This window comes from Barbus barbus (genome assembly GCF_936440315.1).
Source record: "Barbus barbus genome assembly, chromosome: 20".
In the NCBI taxonomy this organism is placed as follows: Eukaryota; Metazoa; Chordata; class Actinopteri; order Cypriniformes; family Cyprinidae; genus Barbus; species Barbus barbus.
The window spans coordinates 23,486,057-23,503,263 of NC_136748.1; the positions used below are offsets into that span (position 1 = coordinate 23,486,057).

The 17,207-nt window shown below is 35.5% G+C and overlaps 1 protein-coding gene across 4 annotated transcripts in view; it reads left to right on the top strand.

Annotated features, from left to right (window-relative positions):
• The window catches only part of LOC306886501 (neurexin-3a-like), a gene marked incomplete at both ends in the record, with an annotated part of 283,146 nt that overhangs the window by 211,964 nt on the left and 53,975 nt on the right, over positions 1–17,207 (top strand). For all 4 annotated transcript variants that reach the window (XM_079443647.1, XM_079443649.1, XM_079443650.1 and 1 more), the window contains one exon: positions 4,164–4,345. In XM_079443647.1, the coding sequence (XP_079299773.1) occupies positions 4,164–4,345 (182 nt within the window). The remainder of the gene's footprint in view (positions 1–4,163; positions 4,346–17,207) is intronic.

Consider the following 17,207-nt stretch of genomic DNA (forward strand, 5'->3'; position numbering starts at 1 on the left):
TCACCTCCTTATCTAAGAAGCTCAGAACCAATTGTTGAGCTGATAGACTTTAAACCTCCCAACTCTCGTCTTGAGAGCGGCTCTATACTGTTGACTCTTGGGATCATTCTGGCACAGTGCCTGACTGCTTAAAATACTCTATTTCAGATAGTACAGCTCTGTGTGTACAGGCAAGCAATTTTTGCACGTGCATGGTATCAGGCTGAAAAGAAGGGCCTGGGATGTACGTGATCAAATTGAGCTTTTGAGCATTCTCATCTTACAGTCAAATTTGGGGGAACGAAGCTCAGCAGTGCTATTTCCATTTCACACTTACGGAATATCAATAGGGCAGGTGCGGATGAATCACGTATTGAGCGCAGGCATTTCATTTTCGCTTACATTATGATCGTATGCATGATCGTGCGACAGGTCTTTGAACTTCCACCTTGCATGCTGACACATGGAAGAAGCACCAATCTTTTGTCTGTCTTGCCTCTGTCTAGTAACAGGCTTCTTGTTGCAGTTTTAATGCAGTGGGTGAAGGCTGCGCTCTTCGCTATATGTGACACACCGCATGAACTCTTCATCATGTGTGCCTTATCGCTGTAACCAGCACGTCTCAAAGAGATGTGCCCTTGTTGCTGATTGTCCTTTGCAATGATAAGAGTATCAAAGCTGAGATGAGATTAGAATGTTTTTTTTGTTTGTTTGTTTGTTTTAACTACTAAATTATTGAGTTTTTTCCCCTAAATTATTTAAGTATAGGTGTCTCTCAAGGTGTCGTCAAGTACATTAATGTGGTCTTCTAAAAATAAAAAAGTTTCAAGCAGAGTTAAAGTAACATTAGAATGAATGAATCAATGAAAATAATATATTCAGCATTTTTGAATGAATGAACTGATAACTCATTCATAAAGATGGTCAGTTCATTTGTTTTGAATCAGTGAAACGGCTGAATGAATGTTTCAATTATTTACTCAGACAGTCATTTGTTTCATTCCTTAATGATTCAGTTTATTTGAATGAATTGGATGAATGAATGAATAAATACCACAACTGATATGTAACCCTGGACCACAAAACCAATCATAAGTAGCACGGGTATGTTTGTAGCAATAGCCAACAATACATTGTATGGGTCAAAATTATAGATTTTTCTTTTATGCCAAAAAATCATTAGCATATTAAATAAAGATCATATTCCATGAAGATATTTTGTAAATTTCATACCGTAAATATCTCAAAACATAATTTTTGATAAACAGTATGCATTGCTAAGAACATAATTTGGACAACTTTAAAGGCGATTTTCTCAATATTTATTTATTTTTTGCACCCTCAGATTTCAGATTGTCAAATAGTTTTATCTCAGCCAAATATTGTCCTATCCTTTACATGCACAGGTGTATTTAGTGTACATTTAACCTAGTAAATAAATTTGCATATAAATTGCGTTTCATTTCCATTTATATTTTATTGTATTAAAATTGGATACTATATCTTTTATATTTGTGTGTAATATGATTACAAATAATTAATAATAATATAATAAATACTAATAAATCATGACATAACTTGGACAAAAATACAAATAATTGTAGTATTTAAGTGTGAGGTCTCATGAGTATTCCTCTGTCTTAATTTTGCAATCGATCATTAATTCTAATTATATGGATTTTGAATCCAGAGAAGGTAGAGCGTTGTATTTATTTGAGTTATGATTTCAAAATGTGACATTTAAAATGTATTTAATATTTAATTAGTACTACTTTGGGGTTGTGACCTGCAGTGTTGTTTGACATGCAGTTTCTAAGATGCAAAATATTGTTTCATATTCTGTATTCCCAGACATGTGTTGTGTTTTTGGTACCTTAAAAGGTTTCAATAACATATTCACATCAGCCATACAGACAAAAATACACATATCACATTGCAATGTACATAAATGTGGAGAAAGGTCTGAATGTTTTCCATTTTGCTCTGCAAAATAATTGACTGGTTACTGATAATTCAGTCTATGTACTCTAGGTCACTAGAAGACTATCCATTAAAGGTAGAACACCATCGATTTGAAGAGATACCACCCTTTTACTTAATGGAAAATATTAACCAAGGCCACCATTAGTGCTTGAAATCCTAAAATAAAATCCTGATGCTTCAAGAAATACATTGTATGTGTCTCAATAAGTCCTTTCTTCTTTTTTTCTGTTGGTGGGGTTCTGTCCTCATTTGAATGCTTATCAGGTTAAGATTCACATTAGCTGGGTTGTTTGAAGCTGGCAGCTAATTTATTTATTAAAGAACATCCTGCAGGCAGGCACTGCTTTGAGTAAACCGTTGACACTACTTCCTCTTTATGAAAGTGTTCCACTGCATTTCCCTTTTACGTCTTAATCTGAAATACATCACGGCAAATATCGGCGAGCTCATCAAAATGCAGAAAGGAACGGCACACTTAGGTTTCTTAATTGTTTTAAAAGCCTCACAGTCATTGCACGTCTGACATAACAGCACAAGCCTAGAGCATCTCCAAATCATTAAAAAAAAAAAAAAACATAATAACCTTTAGTGCTTTCAGAGTAAAAACGCAATACCAACAGAATTCATGCCTCTGCTTATGATATTAAATGCATTACCCCTGAATCCTTTTCATTCAAACTCAGACACATAAGTGCAAATGAGGTTCAGTTCCGTCTTGTCCGTGAGCAAAAGATGGCACCTATGGCGCCATCACATCTCCAGCTGTGACTTCCCATTGTGTATTGGTGCGATCTGTCAGGAGTTAATGACGGATGCGTCGCCTGTAACAGCAAAATCATAACTTCTTGACGCATATGGCCATATCTTGCATATATATTACACGCTGCTAGCCCGATGACTTGCCAAGCTGTCGTGGGAAAGAATCGCTGAAGTCAACGACTCAAATTGAGAATGAGAGCCGTAAAGGGACTGCGAGTGGCAGCACGTCTGAGATGGAGGGGGCGATATATTGTGTGAGTGCATGATCCGCTCCAGGGCCAGATGTTCCACTTGACAGGCCCCTTGAGTGGAGGGCAGTTCTGCCAGCTGTCCCCTTTCCTACCGCACATGCAGCCATTTGTTGGTAGAGTGTTGAAAGCAGGGAGGAAATCAACAGAATGGCTTTGCACCACGATCCCCGCCTTGCAACTGTTGTCCAAAACAAATAGGCCCATGAAATTGCAGTTTACCCAACAATGCTTTTGTTTACCGCAACACCGTTCCCTGAGTTTCAGTATGCGGCCGGCCAAATTATTACCGGAAAGAATTATTGCCCTACCTCTATTCCAGGTGAAGCCTTTTGCATTTACCTTTTTCCTCGTATAATGCATGGTAATAGCAGAATTCATTCATCAAAGGCTCCTGTTGTTATTCCCTGGAAAGAGTTATATTTAACTTGGATAGGTCACAGCATTTTCCAGCAGGCTCTGCTGAGAATATGAGCCTGAAGAATTATGACTTTTCTGACCCAGGTGTGGGCATTATTCATGCTTAAGATCCGATCGCTAGTGCTACCTGAACGCGGGTAAAAGCAGCCGCTGACAACTTAAAAATGTCAGGACTTTTCTCAAAATCTTTGGCCTAGTTAGGGAAACTTGAAGAGGACATTTTAGTGGCACGTCATTGGTTCTTGTGCTATCAGCATTTGTGAATGTGACAATGTGTGGGGTTGTTCTGGTTTTCATTCTACTGTTTTTTCTCTACTGCATTTGGAATGACATTTAAGTGGATTTCATGTCACTAAGAACACTGTTAAAATAATTTTTTTGAATTTGTGAATACAAATGCTATTTCAGTCTTTCTACTTCAGAATTTCATATTAAATGCAATGTATATTTGTCATTCTTTGTAATTATGTATGCAATTCTGAGTGAAATGTCTACATTTTTCAGTCTAGAAATAGAATGAATAAAGTTGGGGGGGGGCAGCATTTTTAAATGTATGTATTTAAATGTGTGTAATAAATTATGTGTGTGTATATGTATGGGCCTCTTCGATTTATATTTCACTTTGGCTGAAAGTTCCTTTCAATTTAACAAATTAAAAGGTTCTTCTGCACACAGTTTCATAAAAATAATTTGTGTATTGCAGTTGAAATGCATTCAGAGTCAAGCCCTCAGTAATGCAGGCTAATCTTTGCATTCTCTTGTTGTCTTTTCCAGCTGGAACAACATATATTTTTGGGAAAGGAGGAGGCCTCATAACCTTTAACTGGCCGGCCAATGAGCGCCCAAGCACTCGTACGGACAGGCTGACAGTGGGCTTTAGCACCTCGCTCAAGGATGGCATCCTGATCCGCATCGACAGCGCCCCCGGCCTGGGAGACTACCTCATGCTCCACATTGTAAGTCAGAGCTTCTTCTTACTTGATCGGCCACATCTACAAATTTCACAAGCCAGAGCACACAGTAGAGATGTGTTTCTGATGCCCTGTTCACACTCGACCAGTAATCAGCTGTGAGACTGATGACTTCAGCATTTTATACATTAATAATTTATATTTATAATTATTTAATCATTATTCAACATCTATGCATTACTTTTACAGTATCACAAAATTGTACACCAATAAATGTGGTTCTTATGAACTTTCAATTCATCAAAGAATCCTGGAAAAAAAGATCACAGTTTACACAAAAAAATATTAAGCATCACAACTGTGTTCAGCATTGATGATAAAAATAAATATTTCTTAAGCAGCAAATCAGCATATTAGAATGATTATCTAAAGAATCACGTCACACTGCAGTAATAACTGCTGAAAAATCATCTTTGTTATCAGAGGAATAAATGATCTTTTAAATTGTAATAGTATTTTACAATATCATTTTAAACCGTATTTAAGCTGCAGCATTGGTGTGTGTAAAAGACCTCTTTTAACAACTTAATTAATAAAACAAAGGCATTGGTTTTGAATACCTTACAAGGAGTAGTGCTGCAGCATCTCAAAAATAGACAATCTCAATGCGATACAACATATGTTTCCAGTGTATGCGTCAGTCCTGCATTGATCATAATGGGAGAGATTTAGGGTGTCGACAGGGTGTTAGCATTCTGTGCATTTCATAGAACACAACACCTCTGTGAGTGGATACCTTGTGGGTGGTTTCTTTTTCTTTCTGTTGCACGTCCTTGTAAATAATCAATTCAAGAATAATGATGTCTCTTAGGCGGCTCTGTTTTGAGTTGCACAGCTTCACTTCTACATTAATCTTTGTATTGTGTCAGTGACAATAAGAAGTTTGTCACTCCACAGCTGCATTATAAAAAAAACTAAAACTTTTCCTCAGATCAGCCATATCAACTGTGAATTTCTTCAGAAGTGGTGTGTTTTATTTTGCTGAGCTGCACAGTGTTCTTTTCAAATTATTAAAAATCAATACATACGCCACACGAAAGCCCAGCATCTTTTTTCTTACAGTTTATCCACGGTGAGAGCTTCTATTTGGCCGGATGTGTCCATAATGTAAATAATTCAGCATTCATGTAATGGATGCTGGTTTGGTAATTAACCTGCTTCTCTGAAAGACAAAAGGATTCATTTTCAGATAATGTTTGTCACCAAGGGGTCTGTAGCTTATAAATGAACAATGATGTCCTTAGAGTGTTTCCTTTTTTTTCCTTTATTTTTTATTAATACTGCACAAACATATATATACATATATATGTATATATATATATATATATATATATAGAGAGAGAGAGAGAGAGAGAGAGAGAGAGAAATGTAGACACTCTTTTTTTATTCAAAATATTTTTGCACATACTTTTGGCTATATTCATTTCACTTAAAAAAATTAATTCATTATTGTTGCATTTTATTATTCCCTATTTTTAATGTCTAATAGTACAGTATAAATTATGTATAAGATCATTTTAATTAATAGATAAAACTGACACATATATATGTGTGATAAATAGATATATAAATCTGACTTTAAAAACTTTAAAACTTTATAATTTTATTTTTAAATAAACACTGCTCTTGTGAAATTTCTGAAAAAGTAGTTAATTATTGATTCTTTCAACACAGTTCAACACATATCCGAAAATGTCTAACTGTACAGTATAGATTACTGCAACATATTGAAACTGAGAGTAAACAAACAAAAAAGTCGCATCTTATTATGTTTGCACATAAACAAGTGACCTTGTAGTTTAATGAGGGACTGGATGCCTTTTTTTGTCAGAATGTGAAAGGGGAATATTTTTCTGGCTATCTCCATCTGTCCACTAGTTTTATTGTGGCCCATGTTGGTGGTCCACTGGGACTCTTGGGGCTCTGTAATGGGCAATATAACTAAGGGCATTTCACTAAACCCTCACCCCCTGCCTTTACCCTTTATGACACACACACACTTGCCCCATTATAGCAGTGTAGCGCTGATGGAAATAAGCCTCTTCAGCCAAATGAACTAAATCTAGAGCACAACTCTAGAGTAAAGGGAATTAAGCTGCCATATTTTATAGACAGTTTTGAAACTTACGTAACTAGTGATTGGGATTTGCCTTTGATTAGCATGTACTGGTGTGGAATTAATCTTTGTATTTGGAACACTATACAGGGCACATTACATCTTTGGTCTCTTTTTAGATTTGAGCACTAAATGTTTAGTCCTTGGAATGTAAATATGCTTTTATAGTGATTTTAGACCTTTATCGTTTTTGCCTTCAAATTTGGGAAGAGTAGTAGGTGATGATGGATCAAAATGTCGCTGTTTTATTTTGAGCTGATTATGGAAGTCTCCCGCCACTCTTTTCTTCAGTGCTGATAATGAGTGAGTTATTTTCAGCTGTAAACGCTCGTCTCTCTTACACTTCTGAACTGAGCGGCTGGTGACACCATGGAATACCTTGTTAGACAGTTTCTGGCAACAAGGGAAATGTCAGTGCCGTTGCCCTTCAAACATGCCACCTCTGAAATGGCAACCTCTGTGATGGAGTCTGTTAACCAATCACTTTAACTTGAGCCTTAACAAACCGTATAATCTAACGGGGTCAAAATAATATCACAATTTAGATTAAAATGATACCTCATGACTACCATTATTAATCCCCTGTTTTTATTAGAAGTTTGGGAACTTTGCATTGAGAGTTTTAAAGGGATAGTTCAAGTGAAAAATGAAAATTCTTTCATCATGTAGTCACCCTTAAGTCGTTCCAAACCTGTGTGACTCTCTTTCTATACTTGGAGCAGAAAAGAAGATATTTTGAAGAGTTTTTCAGTCTCTTTTTGTATATACAATGAAAGCCAATGAGGTCCAAAACAACACCCCTCATTGACTTTTATTGTATGGTTATTGTATGTAAAAAAATAAAAGGAAAAAAAGGAAAACAGAAGAAAGAAAGTTTTTACATGATGTCAGGGTTTTTATTTTTGGGTGAACTGTCCTTTAACTATTGATTGGTACATCTTGCATCTCCATACATCAAAGCGGGGAACATCTGTCCACTTTAAATTTAGGCATTTCTCACTTTTAAAGTCATCTGATGTCTGAAGATATAGACATGCCACCTGCTTCTCCCCATGTATTCTGTCCATGTGACACAGTCATCCAAATATCATAAGAGGTCTTGTCACACCCTCACTTCATAGCCCTTGTAATCTCAAAGTCAAACAAAGAACATCATTTTAAATATATTTTACTTCTGTGAACTCTTAAAAATAAAGGTGCTTCACGATGCCATAGATTAGAAGAAACTTTTGTCTAAATGGTTCCATAAAGAACCTTTAACATTCTTCAGATTATAAAAAGGTAAGGAAGAGATGGTTATTTAAAGAACCTTTTGATTGAACCAAAAATGGTTCTTCTATGGCAGGGTTCCTCAAATCTTACCCTGGAGGTCCAATCTGCTGCAGAGTTTAGCTCCAACCCTGATCAAACTCACCTACCTGTGATTTTCTAATGATCTTGAAGACTCTGATTAGCAAAAAATCTGCTGAAGCTAGTTGCCTTAAAATTTTAAGTTGGCTCAACTTTTGTCTTTTTTTCTTTTCTTTTTTTTTTACAGTGCAGAAGTGTGAAAATGTTTTGTGTGAGATTTGCTGAAGCTGTTTGCAGTGATCATAACTATATAAAGTTTGCATAAAGTTGCAAAAAAAAAAAAAATTCTCACATAAAAACACATTTGTTATAGTTATAATTAGTTATATTGAATTTCCTTTTTTTTTTATTAAATATGTACAAGTGAACAAATGAACATTACTGAAACATTTAAAAACATTTGTGTATAATCAAGTAAAATTTGAACATTTGATCAGCTGCCTTTTCATGGTAGAAAACCAATGAATCCAATACGAGTCATTTTGACACCCTGTTTGCATGCCTATAGGGCCATGCATTGTAGAATTATTAATTTGATAATGATAAAACCATTCATCACACACACACACACACACAGATTTAGCCTTTTTACAGCCATTATTTCCCTACTACCAGTCAACCGTTCATGCCAGCATGTTTGCCATCTGTTGACCATGGTGGTCTCACACGGGAGAAAGATGCACTTTTATAAGTTGCTGTGGATAAGAGCGTCTGTTAAATTACTTTAATTTAGACGTCTTCTGCTGGAGAGAGAGGAAGAGACAAGGACTCTTGTAAAGATGTCCCTGCTGTTCCGGTTGATTGTAACACTCATCACACGTTCATTTGAAATTGCCATTCTGTTGCTCTGTCTTCCTTAAGAGTTAAACGCTTTAAGAAAGTTTCAAATGACTAAAGTTAAATGCATTTGGAATTCGCTCCTTCCCTAATACGAACAGCAGCGTCTGCATAGCATTACGTATTTTTTGTAAGACCGTTGGATACTCATTAAGAGCAAATAGCTTCCCTCCACCAGCTGCACAGCTGGAAGTAAGTGTGTAATTAGGGTAAAAAACTAAGCGTTTCTACAAATTGCTTGTGCCCCCGTGTTGTATTACCGCTACACGAGTGGATGAGATGTTTCAAATTGCTTTAAAGGTCTTTTTCACCCCCTGCAAAGCAAAACACGCTCTTGCTGTTTTAAATATTGTTAACCAATGTCTTTTCAGTTTAGAAACTTGCACTTTGGCCAAATAGACGGGGGCCTTAAAATGGCATGGTTCAATGATGGGCCAGTCATTTTAACTGAATTACGTTGCTGGGCCCTTTCCACATATCGACAGAAGAGGGAAGGATAAATGGCTCCGACACCAGCAGTCTTTGCCACCAAAGCTGTTGACTGAAATCCTATAAGAGAGAATGATTTAAGTGTACAGAAAATCAATGGTGTTGATCTCTTTTAATCAGTGAGCAGCATAACTACACATTGCCTGTTGATTTTCAATCCTGCAAACCTCCCTGCGCTGAATGGCCCCTGCCACAAGCATCCCACTCCACTTCCATTCAGCCTTAAAGTGCAGAACGTTTCTGAGTGAGAAAAGTGAGCACAATTACCCAGCTTGTTCCATTTGCTGCTCGGAGTTCACAGTTTCTGTACCAAAGAGAGGGGGATATACTTCATTCTGACAGACTCTCAAGACGTGAAAAAGCGATGTGACTAAACTGGAAAGCTCTGGTTGTGGGGGGTCTGTGGCTCTTTTTTCCATCTATTATAAATGTAAATATTTAGTTCCTGTTTATACAGAAGAAATCCACAGAGGGGTTTGTTGCAGGTAACTGGGTAATTTATTGACGTCTTCACGTAACTAGTTTTCAAGTTTGGACCATCAATCTTCTAAAATGGTTTGCTATTGACGTTTTGCTGCAGAAGGGGTATTTGCATCAGGTTTTCATGAAGTTTGCATTTACTGCAATTAAAATGCATCTGAGTCTAATGCTTTGCAGAGTGGATTGTATGACAGGAAAGAAAACTAGGTTCTTGATTTTGAGTTTTGTTTGTGTCTTTTGGGGTTTATCGCTATTTTTTATATATTTTATATACATTTTTATATATTTAATGAATAGTGCTTAACCCAATGTAATGTATAAATATATATATTTATAATTAAATTTATGTTAATTATATGTAAAGGTGATTCCAACATTTATAGTATATATGTATACTTATTTCTTATCAATATTCCATGTACAACCAAAATTTGTTTTCTGTTGCAAGTCTATATTTAATATTTGTATTTATATTTTACTCAGCATGTGACAGATATTATGAACTTTATATTGCCTATATTGCTTTATATTATAGATGCTCAGTGCTGAGAAACAGTATACAGGGAAACTTCAGCAGAATTATTGTTTTGTTTTTTTGTTTTTTCCAGATACAATTTCCACAGTAAGTCTTCTGCTATGCTTTTGCTTGTGTGAAAATAATTTTATCAGTAAACCAAAATAATTAAATAATTAATAATTACACACACTAATATATATATATATATATATATATATATATATATATATATATATATATATATATATATATATATATATATTATTGTATTGATTTTTTTATATTAAAATTTTTGTATATATGTATATCAGCATTTTGCCAAGACTTATTGTGACCTTAATGTTGACAGTTTTTATTTATATGTATACTTACCTGAATGTGGCATAAAACAAGCAAAGCATGTTTTCATGTCCACCGTTAATGTCCTTCACTAAGAAAAAATACTTAGAAATATTTCTTCCTGTGACACAAATATTAATCAGTTTATTCACTGAAAAGCTTGAAACAGTAGTGGATAAAATTATAGGAAGCTGTTGCGCATATATAACTCATTTTTTCAAAAGCCTATTTCCATAATCCATCGGTAGAGATAATCACAGCGCAATCACACATGGCTTTATTCCAACTTAGCTTAGGAATGCAGGTGCAACACAATGTTTCTGCTTCATTTTCTCCACCTTTTCTCTACTTATATGGCTGTTTAGTTTACCTGCCACATTCAGCAGTGTGTGCTAGTTTAAGATTCACAGCTGGTTTGGCAGCACTGATCAGCTCCTTTGCTCTATGTGTGGTCATTGTGGCAAAAAAAAAAACCCCAGCTGGATAAATGAGCTTGACATAGAGGAGGCTGTTCTAAATGCGTTCTGAGTTTCTGTTTTCACGGTCAACCTCATTAAAAGAATCCAGCTTTAATCTCTCATACTGCTGAGTTATGAATCAATATTTCAGAGTCTAATATTACCTTCTAATGTTGTTTGAAAATCGAAACACTCCAGGCCTGTAGCTTAAACCTTCACCTGGCCACCTCTATAAATAATCACTCTTTTTATCAGAAATGGCACGGCCCTTTGCCACATATACATGCATGGTTGTATTGTATTTTAATTGATTCAATTAGTATATTCTAAAAAATTAATACAGTACATTTCGTTTCATAATTTTGATTTATTTTGATGATTTTGTTTTTATTGACACTATAAGTTCTAAAACATAATATAATTCTAATACAAGACAGCAAAAATAAAAACATATACATACAAAATGGTTAACAATAATGGATTGACTCTGTTAGTACATTTTCTTGTAGAAAATCAATATTCCATATACGCCTGAAACATGTATTATGTAGCAAGTCTGTATTTATTTCTTTTTCTCAGCATGTGACAGATGTTGTGAACTTTATATTACCTATATCACGTAATATTATAAAGATGCTTAGTGCTGAAAAAACAATAATATACAGAGAACAGCAAATTGCATAGATATATAGCATATATAGATAGATAAAGTGTGATAAAATATTAAACTAAATACAAATTTTCTTGAAAATAAAGTGCTAAAATGTTTACCTATCTATGGTATTTAGTTAGAATGTTTTGCCATATTATATTATATTATATTATATTATATTATATTTCTCACTATCATATAATATTTCGCTACTCCCCAGGGTTTCTTTTTGCTCCAGAAAAAAGAAAAGTGCTGTATCCTATATGTCTCCACATCTCTGTATTGTATCCTATATGTCACAGTCACACTTTTTTAAAATCAGCAAATCTAAAGCAAATCAGTTTACAATTAATGCCTTATTTGGGTTCTGTGATAGCGTACTGTCGGGCTCCTCCGTGGCTACAGGCGAGGATGAGAGTGGTGTAATGCAATCCCCCTAAGGTATTTTTGATCTGGAAATTGTGTTAAATTGGCCAGCAGTTGAAAGCAGATGAATGCGAGCCATGTCTGAAATAGAGCATAATGTGAACGCAGATGGAGAATAAAAAATGCAGATGCCCTGGAAGGTCATTCCGATCAGAGTGCATTGATCCTCAGGGTTCAGTTTAGGAAACTCAGATGCGTAAACAAGGAGGAAAATGACACTTCCTCATGGGTTTTGTTCAAAACGGGTTGAATTTCAGTGACTTCCCAGTATTTTTATTTTTTTTCTAGTTGTCTCATTAACCTTGACATTGATTGGTACATGCACACTTTTACTCTGACCACCTGAAAACAGTGCACAGAGTCGACGTTAATGTATTCCAGCTAATGATAATGGTAGGAAAGCTTCCCCAGTGATCTTCCTGGCAATTCTCGAAGGACTGACAAAAAAACCTCAGCTTGTAATAAAGAAAGCTGGCAGCCGCGGGGCACAAATTTGCATTATTTTGTCCAGCCACATGTTTTAATCTGTGACAGGCTTGCCACTCAGCCCAGACCTTCCCTACATTACCCACTTTCCTCACAGCATATGCTGTCAAGCGAGATGCACAGATTTATGAGGAAGCAAAACGCTCCATCTAAATAAACTGGCCGATCTCCTTGATGGCACAGATGAAAGACACAGGTGCCTCATCTCAGTACGCTGAGGCCATTTCTATTAGATTTTTTAGTCTTCTTGGATGTAAACCTCTATATTTACTGAAACGTTCAGGGAGGGTGAGACTGGAAGTATTATTTCCAAAAGTACTTCATTGTGCCGTTTTGCATTCACCTCACGAAGATGGTAATTGTATGTTCTAGGAAAAATTGCAGTCTGTCTGACTGCCTCCCCTGCAATTCAGTAACCGGGGGTCTGTACAGAAATCAGACAGGAAATGTGTTCATTTGGAGTGACCTCCCCCTCAAGCTGTACCTTCAGATGGGGTGAGAGGAGCTGTGTAATCCACAGCGCACGCTTTTCTGTGCAAAAAAATAAATAAATGAATAAAATTGATCAAACACAATCCATTTTTTTCCCCCATTCCTGTCTTTTTGTGTATAGTGCTTTATTCTTGATTTAATAATATGTTTAAAAATTGAGTGGTAATTGAAATTAATTATATGCATTGCCAATTAATGAATCAGTTAATCACAGTTAATTGCTAAGAAAAGTATGGAATCACATTTTAAAGAAAATTACTTTTATGCATTGATCAAATAATCAGAAGTGACAGTAAAAGACAATGCAATAAATATTGTTTTTGAACTTTCTATTCATCAAAGAATCCTAAAAACAAAATCCTATAACCATTTCCACAAAAAAATGTTAATCAGCACAAGTGTTTTCAACACTGATATTAATAAGCAATGATTCTTGAGCGTCTAATAGCATATTAGAATGATTTTTGAAGGATATATATATATATATATATATATATATATATATATATATATATATATATATATATATATATATATATATACACATTTTAGTAAATTATATTTAATAAAATTTATAGAATTTTAGATTTAGGTCTACATTTTCTTCACATTTGTGGGCAGTGCTGGATTGGATTCCTTTCTTTGCATGTACAGGAATATGAGGGTTTTTTTCCCCTCATTTTTTGCTCTTATGAATTTGCTTGTTTTATCAGTGCTCTCTCCAAAAATGATTTCAAAATGATCTAATAATGCTGCATAGTGGTAAATAACACAATCACAACCATAAAGCAATATATATTTCTTTTTCAGTCCTGTAAATACAAAAGCAGTTACAGAGGGATTTATTCAGCTTTGATTTATAGATGCCTCACAGAAATAGATAAGTGCACCTGTCTGCTTCAGCAGTGTTGCTCGTGGCCAGCGGGCATCAAATCCATATTATATTCAACAATTCACTAGACCGTTGTTTCCCGACACTTCTCTGCAGGATTTAGCCCAAAACCAATCATCAACTTCTTATGCATCCATCAGTGTCTGCTGAAAATGCAATGTAATATTCATGTGATTCCTCTCTATTTGCTTTTTGTATTTAAGAAAAATGCTTTTAGTAATGCCATTCTGAATTTAAAAAACAAACAAACAAACAATAGCCATAGCCAGCAAGGTACCATAATTTTCTCTGAATGGTTGGGTAACTCAATAAAATCCTTCTGCTGGTAGTTTGGTCCTGTGCCAAATGGTTTTGTCCAGTGATTAAATGATCAAATTTGCTGAACAAGTAAGGTTTCAAAGAGTCAAAGCGTAGCTTTGTCTAGGGATAATTTGAGATAACTACAGCTGTGTTCTCAGAGGGAAAAGTCATGTTTACAGCATGTTGTGAAGCCGCTGAGCGTCTTTTCCTTTTCTTTTCATTTCTGAGGTAATGCATGTGATTTGAGTCCTGCTGTGATTTTAAGACCTGTGGGGGAAAAAGTTTTAAGTGTTCTGGAAAGTAAATGTCCCACGATCCACAGTAGGAGGCATCAGTCTTAGAACAACCTAACAATTCCTAGTAGCCATCAGACAGGTTAAAATGACCCACTCGTATTATCCACTCAAATGTACCAACAATTAGGCTAAAAAGGGAAACCTTTAGTTTTCAGCTCTATATGTCAAGTTTTTCCTTGAGTGGACTTTTGAACACTTTGACACCCGGTTTGAGGCAAAGTAAAAAGTTATTGCAGATAAACCTGAAGAGTTCTTTCTGATATTTTTGACGCTTGAAGTCCAGAGGCTTCACTTCTTGGACTTTGAATCTCTGGCTGTTTTATTCAGCCTTTTCCTTTTGTAGAGAAAAAGTCTTGATTCTCTAGCTGGAAGCTTGGATGGCTGATAATCAAGAAGTGGTGTGGACCGGCTCTATAATTGATTTTCAGGGAGTCGCTCCAAAGGCGTTGCGAAATGTATGATCCAGGGTGGTGCAACTGAAGACCTACAAATCTGTCTTTTAAAGTTATTGTGTCAAAGTCAAAGAGAAGAGAGAAGAAAGCAGTTAAGGATCGTAGGGAATTCTGACTGTGAAGCACCTTGGAGAATTCAAACAGGTCACGGCTGAGTTAAACAACTTTATGTTGGCGAGTGGGAATTTGGTTGGCTTTACCCACATGTATAAAAGTAATAATGAGGCGCAGTAATGACATTTCACATTTACATTTATGCATTTGGCCCACACCTTTACCCAAAGCTACTTACATTGCATTCAAATGTGACATTTTTATCAGTTCCCTGGGAATCAAACCTATGACCTTGGGGTTGCTATTGCCATATTTTCTTTGAAAGCTAATTGAACTACATTTTGAAGCACTGCTAAAAACCTTCAGTTAATTCATTTATGCTCCTTTAAACTAGAGTGATTTGTAAATTAATTCTGAGGTCGTAATAGTGACATTGTGACACTGGAAAGCTGCGTTGCATCAGTTCCACTTTTAATGAGAAAGAAACTTTGTCTAATTTGTGATTTCCAGCTGTTTGTTTGGATTACTCAGCGATGCTTCTTGGCTTGTTGAATTGAGAGAGCTGTCCATCTTATCAAAGTGTTAATGAGTGTTTGCTAATCTTTTTGTAAAGCGCTTCAAATCATTTTAATTACTTTAGCATGTATTCCAAATATTGTATGCAAATATGCATACTGAGTAGCTCTGTCAGTCTACCTGGTGCTCTATTATCATCAGTTTTATCTTACAACTGTTTAGCTGCTTCATTTGCAATTCACAAAAGTGAATGCATTTTCGTGCTTATGTTAATTCTAACTCAGTGGTTATCAGTCCTGGTTATCAGTCCTGGTCACCGACCAAATCACTGCATCCATAATTTAGGAACACTACATCACTTTGAGTAGTTCTTATCCCTAATGACCACTTTGTTTGCTGACAAGCTGATTAAGAATGACAGCCCTAAATGGTTTCACATGATGCCAGTTGATATAAAGTCCAGCGGAACAAATTATGGCACAGCGCCAGTGTCGCTTTGAGTGAGAAGTTGATCAGAGACAATACAAAAGGGGTGTTGTGATGAGGAGATCTAAGAAAAGCATCACATATGTTCATAACTTCATACTAGATCTTTGGTGGAAACAAAGGCACACCTATTTTTAGTGCACCATATGAATGTGAAAGGTGTTATATAGGAAATATCTAATTGGATCCATACAGATTTTATGAATTAGTTTGTATAGAAATAACCCAAGTGCATGAAATACAGTACATCGTCACATTTTCACAGAAATTAGGATGTTTCCCCCAATATCTAAAAAGTAAGCTCTTTAGACAATGCTTTGAACATGGAAACAACAACTTTAGTAAAAACACATTTTTCAAAAGTATTTTACATTGTTACAAAATCATAGTGTTTTCAACATTTTCAAATGTTTTCACATTAATCAGCAAAATAGTATATTAGAATGATTTCTGAAGTATCATGTGACACTGAAGACTGGAGTGATGATGCTGAAAATTCAGCTTTAATCACAGGAATAAATTACCTTTTAAAATATATAAAATAGGAAACTGGTATTTCAAATAAATATTTTTTTTCCAATTTTTTTATTTTATTTATTTTAGTTTTTTTTTTTTTACTGTATTTTTGATCAAACAAATGCAGCATTGGTGACTTCTTTCTAAAACATTAAAAAAATGTACTGACCCAAAGCTTTGAATGAATGAATGATGGAATTTTATAGTGCTTTATTGTGTATTGCTGTACACACAAAGCACTTTAGAATCATGTGGGGGTCTCTCCTCAACCACCACCAGTGGTTGATGCGACGGCAGCCACAGTACAACGGCGCCAGTGTGCTCACCACACACCAGCTACAGGTGGAGAGGAGAGAGAGTCATAGAGCCAATCAAGTGTATGGGGATTATTAGGAGGACATGATAGACAAGGGCCAGTAGAGGGAATTTGGCCAGGACACCCCTACTCTTTACGAGAAGTGCCATGGGATTTTTAATGGCCACAGAGAGTCAGGACCTCGGTTTAACGTCTCATCCAAAATATGAGATATAATATTTGAATTATATTAAATTACATTATAACATTTTGCTAAAGACTGAACATTCAATATTCAGAAAAGTGATAAAAGTCATGACAACATTTAGTTTAGTGCAGAAAATCATTACGGACTGCAGTGTTTACGAGATCTGTGATAAATGATAGGGTGTTGTCAG